The sequence below is a fragment of the Corapipo altera genome, unplaced genomic scaffold, assembly GCF_003945725.1.
Source record: "Corapipo altera isolate COAL_440 unplaced genomic scaffold, ASM394572v1 182, whole genome shotgun sequence".
In the NCBI taxonomy this organism is placed as follows: domain Eukaryota; kingdom Metazoa; phylum Chordata; class Aves; order Passeriformes; family Pipridae; genus Corapipo; species Corapipo altera.
Window position 1 is genome coordinate 405594 of NW_020885056.1, and position 6754 is coordinate 412347.

The 6754-nt window shown below is 61.0% G+C and overlaps 1 protein-coding gene across 1 annotated transcript; it reads right to left on the reverse strand.

Moving 5' to 3' along the window:
* Positions 1–3204: 3204 nt before the first annotated feature.
* On the reverse strand, positions 3205–5526 carry FGF17 (fibroblast growth factor 17; the record flags this gene model as incomplete). The annotated part of the gene is made up of 3 exons (XM_027668923.1): positions 3205–3492; positions 4341–4447; positions 5349–5526. Coding segments are annotated over 3 exons (573 nt in total), but the record flags the coding sequence as incomplete, so codon positions are not given.
* Positions 5527–6754: the final 1228 nt, after the last annotated feature.

The window sequence follows — 6754 nt, forward strand, 5'->3', positions numbered from 1 at the left end:
GAGCATCCTTGGGATTCAGTGAGGGATGGAGGGGGTGCAGGAGCATCATTTGGACTGTGTGAGGGATGGAGGGGGTGCAGGAGCCTCCCTCGGCCTTGCTGCCCTGCAGGACGGGGCCAAGGAGCATTCCCACATTCCAGGGGGGGGCACACACCCTTTGCCCCTTTGTGAAGCAGCTGCCCGGCCCAAAATTGCCCTGTTGGCCCCCTCCCCCCCCAAGGGTTCCTGGGTTTGCAAGGTCAGTCACCCTCCAGGGGCTGTTTGGGGTGCTCCCCATGTCCCAGGGGACACCAGGCCCTGCCACCCCAGTGACACCCCCAGTCCTGCTCATGGGTCCCCTCTGTCACGGCTGGGAGCACAAGGACCATGGGATTGGGGTGGCAGTGGGGTGGGGGGCTGACACCCCTCACCTCTGCAGCCAGGTGGGTGCTTTGGGGAGTGGTCCTTGCTGGCTGGGCAGCCCCCCCAGACCCCTCCAGCATTCCCAGCACCTCCAGCATCCCACGGGAGAGCAAAGCCTTGGGAAAGGCTGGACACACTGTGTCAGGGAGAGACACCCTCCAGTGCACTTTCTGCACAGAGGACATTCCCGTCCCCACCTCCACCCCCCGCCCCAGGTCTCACCTCAAAAAACAAGAAAGAAGCAGTGTGAGGTTTTCTTTTTCTTTTTTTTTTTTTTCCTCTTCTCCTCCTTCCCCAGCCATAATTAAAAAGGACTCACCCTTCCGAGCCCTTTCTATCCCGGGAGGTCGAGAAGAAAGAGAGGGGAGGAAGGGGAAAACCCTGTAAAGAAAAGAGAGGAAGGGCTTGGGAAGGAGAAGAGAGAGGAAAAAAAAAAAAAGAAGGGACGAAGGGGGGGGTGTGGAAATTAAAGCGGAGATTACACAAAGGGAACTCCTCTACCTTTGAAGCTCGGGCTAAATTGGGGAGGGGGCGGCGGGGGCGGGGAGGGTCCGGACCCAGTCGGCTCCTTTCTCAAAGCCTTCTCCTTTCAAGGACGTCTCGGATTCCTGCAGGAACAAGGAGCCGGGGCTGTGGGGCCGAAGGAAACGGGAGGGGGAATTAAAAAAAAACCACCCTCAAATCCCCGCGGCCGCTCGGGCTAATTCCGGCCACCACACCTGGGCAGCGGCGCTTTGTTCGCCCCTAATTGCCGGGTGTTGCATTTCCCTCCTGCTTTAAAGCTTCATTTAACTCAAACTGTTATAATTTTCCCCCTCTCCTTGGTCGGGGTCTCCCTCCCCACCCCACATTGTGCTGGAGGGGCTTTGTAGGGGTTGGGGGGGGACCCGGCTCGGGGATTAAGGCCCCCCCAGGGTCCGGCTGCCACCGCCCAGGGCATTGTCACAGGGCAAGGTGATTATGGGGAGGGGGCACAGCTCGGGGTAGAGGGGGCAGCTGGAGTGGTGGCCCCCAGCAGGGAGAACAGGGGTTGCCAAGCTGGGTACCCACTCTGAGGGTGGTGGTCTTTGAGGGAACAGGGGGGCACCAGGCTGAGGGTGATGCCCTGGGGGGAGGACAGGGGGGACCACGGTGGGTACCACACCAAGGGTGATGCCCTGGGGGGGAGGGCAGAGAAAGGGGGTATCAGAGTGGGTACCACCCAAAAAGTGATGCCAGGCGAGGGGAACAGCAGGTACTGTGACAAGAGTGATGCCAAACTGGGCACCAGGATGAGGGTGATGCCCTTGGAGGGGGAGAGCAGGGGGTACTATGCTGGTGCCACCCCAAAAATGATACCCTGGGGGGGCCACAGTGGGTACCACATTTAGGGGGACAACAGTGGGTGGCAGGTTGGGTGACACATCAAGAAGATGCCCTGGTGGGAAACAGAGGGTCCCATGCCAAGGGTGATGCCCAGGGAGGAAGAACAGTAGTTATGACCCTGGGTGACATTGTGTGGGGGAAAACAGGGGGGTACCACACTGGGGTGGGGAGAACAGAGGGTACCAGGTTGGGTATCACAGCAAAGGTGACGCCCTGGTGGGGGGAGAACAGCGGGTACCACACTGGGCACCACACCACAAGTGCTGCCCTGCCCCCCAGGATGCAGCAGCCACCTCCAGGACACCAAGTGGGGGGCACAGACAGGGGTGGGGGACCCCTTTTGCAGCCACCTCCACCCTCCATCTGCCCCTGGCACCCCCTATGCCCAGGGAATTGGGTTCCCCCTGTCCCAGCAGGCACAACATCCATGGCAAAGCCTCAGGCCGGGAAGGAAAAGACCCCTCAGGCCCCGTCAGTGTCCACACTCACTTTTATTTGCCTCAGGGTTTCCTCCTTTACACAAAGAAACTCCCAAGCCTAAATCGTCCGAGGCCTAAAAACTGACTCACAGGGCTGGTAAAAACACACACACACAAAAGAAAAAATAAAAATAATCGATAGCAAAATAAAAAAAAAAACAAAAAACCTCAAAGGTTGTTTCTCTTTGGCCTGGTGGGCACCCACATGTGGCACTGAGAGAGGGCACAGACCTTCCCCTCCAATAAATAACGTGGGGGCTGTGGGGGGTACAAGTGCTGGTCCCGGGGTCTGTGTGCCCAGGCACTCCCCAGACAGACAGACAGACAGACGGGCACCCCACGCTCTCCAGCACCTACCTGTGGTGCCCCCAGGGACAGGAATGTGCCCAGAGGGTCCCAGCCCTTGGTGGCACAGGGACACGTCCCTGAGGGCCTGGTGAGGGAAAGGGGGCAAAGGCACCAAAGTGGTGAATGTGGATCCCATGGGATGCTCCAGGGATTCAGGAGCCCAGTGATCATGTCCAAGGGGGCTGCTGGGAGGGGTGGGCAAAGGCACTGGCAAACGTGGATCCCCCGGGATGCTCCAGGGATTCAGGAGCCCAGGGTGGGGCTGCAGCCACCGGTGACTGTGCTCCAAACCCTGCCCTCCCCACCCGAGGGGGCAGCCGAAAATCCAGCGTTTTCAGAAAAGCAGGGAACAAACAAACACCCGGCGCTGGGAGCGACAGGGCAGGGGGGCTGGCGAGGCCGAAGGCCGCGAGGATGAGGAGGGCAAAGGCACCACGGGACTCTCCAGGGATGCAGGAGCCCGGCGACCACCTCCGAGGGGAGCGGCCGAAGGCGCTGGGTGGGATCCCACGGGATGCTCCCGGGAATTCCACCACCAAACCCCCGCGTTCCCAGAGAAGCGGGGAAGCCGCCGGGGCCGGGAGCGGCGGGGCGGGGGCGGCTCCGGGGGTTACGGGCGGGGGGCGCGGGTGCGGCGGGAGCGGCGGGTGGGCGAGGACGAGCCCACGAACTCGAACTGCTTCTGGCGCTCGGCGTTGGGGAAGGGCAGCTGCCCCCGGTACAGGCGCTTGATGAAATGAGCCTCTCGCTGGTTCTGGCGGCTGCGGGAGGCGCGGCGGGGGCGGCCCCGGCGGGTGAAGGCCATGTACCAGCCCTCGTAGCGGGCGTTCTGGAACGCCGTGTAGTTGTTCTCCAGCACGATCTCGGTGAAGATGCAGTCCTTGCTCTTCCCGTTGGGCTGCGGCGGGGAGAGGAGGAGGAGGAGGAGGAGAGAGGGCTCTGAGGGTCCGCAGGGATGGGGAGGGGCGCTTGGGGGTGGGACTCGAGAGGTGTTGGGGCTCCCCAGAGCACCCCTGGTACCCCCCCAGACTGCCTTTGTCAGCATCCAGCTCACCCCTGAAACCTCCCAAGTTCATCTTTGTCACCCCCTGGATCATCCCTGGCACCTCCCAAACCATCTGTCACCCCCAGACCACCTTTCTCACCATCCTAAAAAAACCTCCCAGTTCATCTATCACCCCCCTGCCCATCCCTGGCACTCCCCAGACCATCTCTCTTACCCCCAGCCCACTCCTGGCACCCCCCTGGTCCATCTCTCTCACTCCCAGACCACCTTTCCCATCATCCTAAAAAACCTCCCAGTTCATGTGTCACCCCCAGCCCGTCCCTAACATGCCCCAGACCCTCTTTGTCACCACCCCTGCCACCCCCCCAGTGTATCCCTGCCATCCCCAACCCACTCCTCCCACCCTCCTTTTATCACCCCCCTGACACCCCAAAGCCCATTTTTATCACCCCAAACCCCACCTCTGTCACCTCCCACCCCATTCCCCACAGATTCAACCCTGAAGCACCAGGACCAGCTCCCTGAGGGCTTCTCCTTGCAGCACCCAAGGCTGAGGGAGGAAAAGGGGGGGTCGGGCAGAGCCCCCCCAGTGCATCCACATCACCCATCTGAGCAGGGACAGGGGGACCAGCCTGGCCGGGGATCTCAGTGGGCTCCCAGGCTGAGCTCCAGGGACTGGGGGCACATGTTGGGGGGGCCATGGGGACACAGAGGGGGCGTGTGGGGGGTCCAGGACTCACTTTCCCGACGAGCTTTCCCCTCCTGCTCATGCAGATGTACTTCTCGCTCTCGGCCCCCTTGATGCGCACACGGCTCCCGAACGTGTCCGTCTCCACGATGAGCTTGGCTGGGAGCAGAGGATGTGTCCCATGGGGGCTGGGACACCCCCTCCAGCACCAAAATCCCCCCCTCCCAACCCCTTCTCCCTGCCCCCATCAGCCCAGGGCAGGGCAGCCCTTGCCAGGGAATCTCCCAGTCCAGGATGCCCAAGGGGGTGTTGTTAAAACCCAGCAGAGCCAAACTGGGGGTTGCTGGAGGCACCAGCCCCTCCCTCCCTCTCCAGTGCATCCACGTTGCTGGAATTCCATGGGCTCTCCAGGGCCAGACCGAGTCCAGCAGGTTAATTATAATTAACCCAGCAGGTTAATTATCCCCATCCTCATCGTTCCTCCACAACAGTCCCGGCTCCAGAGGGTTGGCAGTGACACCAAAACCCTCACCCCTGGTGGATCCGGCCAGGAGAATCCAGGGAAAACCCCGGGAAAGGAGATGGTTCAGCCTCGCTGCTCACCAGCCTTGGAAAAGCCTTTCCTGAAGTTCTGAGGGATTCCAGCCCAGGGGGTTTGTGGGGCTGGGATGCCCGGGCTGGAGAATCCCATAGGAAAGGTGGTGTGGCCGGGATGGGATCTGCCCACCACCTATGGATATTTCAGAGGTGGATACCAGGATCAGGCAGTTCTCCTCCAGGAAAAGTTGTTTGTCTTGTGCCAGGAAGGGATTAGAAAGCACAAACCCCGAATATGGGGCTTATAAATCTGCATGGAGCCGGAGAAATCCACGGTTTGGGAAGTTTTGAGGTCAGGGCTCTTCGGAGCCGAGCCTCTCGCCGGAGTTATCCGGGGAGGGAATTTTTGGGTGTAAAACCAGCTGGGCTGGAACAGCTCCCCCCACACCATTCCCCCTCGGGAAGAGACATTCCCCAGGAGTGTCCATGAGCTTCCCAGGGGGGGTTGAGCAGCCCTTCTCACCGAATTTGTTGCCGTCCTCGGCGGTGGCCGTGATCCTCTTCCCGTGGACCTGGACGTGCTTCCCGCTGGTCCGGCTGTAGAGTTGGTATTCCCGGATCTGCCGCCGGCTCAGCTGGTCCGTCATGGCCCCCTGGTCCCTCACGTACTGGTTAAAATTAGGAGACGGTTGGTTCTCCCCCTTTGTTTACAAAGGGAAAAACGGAATCAATTCGCTTTGGGACGGCAAGGGGAGCAGGGGGGAGAGCCTGGGAATGGGCAAAGGGAGCTCCCAACCACCTGGTTCCCTTGGAGCAGCAGCCAAGGCGTGCTTTGGATTGGGAATGGGGTGGGCAGAGAACCTGTTTATTATCCCAGGCAGGAGGGGGATGCAGGGAAGGATGTTCTCTTCCCGGCACGGCCACCCCAGGGATGCTCAGCAGGTCCCAGGAAAAGCCTGGGATGCAGGAGCTGAGCTGGGGAAACCCCCACCGAGTCCCTCATGGTGGGTGAGACCCCCCAGAGCCAGGCTGGGTGTCCCAGGAGCAGAGCTGTCCCCTCCCGGTCCATCCTGAGCTTGGAATAAACATCCTGGACTCTGAGACAGCTCCTGACCAGGCAGGAGCAGCACACGAGGGTGGTCAGAGGGAAAACAGCAGCTAAATAGGGCAGGTGAGGTGGGGAGGGGGATTCGGGGTGATGGGCAGCCCCCCCATCCCGCTCTGGACTCCAACCAGACCCTCTCAACACATATCCTAAAGGAAAACTCACTTTAGTCCTGGTGCAAGAGGGGCTCAGGGCAGCACCCGAGGGACCCCAGCCCCAAAACCAGCTTGGAAGGGTCTGTGGGCAGGGGATGCACTCCGGGGGGGGACATTTGAGGTCCCACTGGCCCAGCTTGGGGTGCACAGCATCGTGTGGGGGGGGGGCACGGGACCTGCCACCCACATTCCCGGGCTGTGGCATCCCCTCCCTGGGAAGGCAGGGGGGGAACCAGCCCTGCACGGAGCAGAGGGATGGTGCCCCCCTCCCAAACTCCCTGCCCACCTTTGTGTGCGCCCGGGGACTCATTTCCTGCCGGGAATCTGCTTTAAAGCCTTTGGGGCTGTCGGGGGAGGTGGGATGGGATGGGAGGGGGGGGGGGGGGGCCCCCCCCTCAAAGGCGCTTCCCTTCCCCTCTCATTTTCAAAGAAATAAAAGCGTTTACCTTGGGAAGGGGAAAAAAAAAAAAAAGGAGAGGGGGTGTAAAAGAAAGAAAAAAGGTCCCGGGGATGTTTTAATGCTGCGGGGCCGCAGCCGCGGGGGTTTTGTTCGGGCGCTGGAGCAGAGGGTGCTGATATGGAACAGTGGATTTTAAAAGGCGCTGCCTTTCTAAAGCCACAAAAAGCGACGGTGCAGCCCCAGAGGGTGCGGGGGGAGAGGGGAGGGGG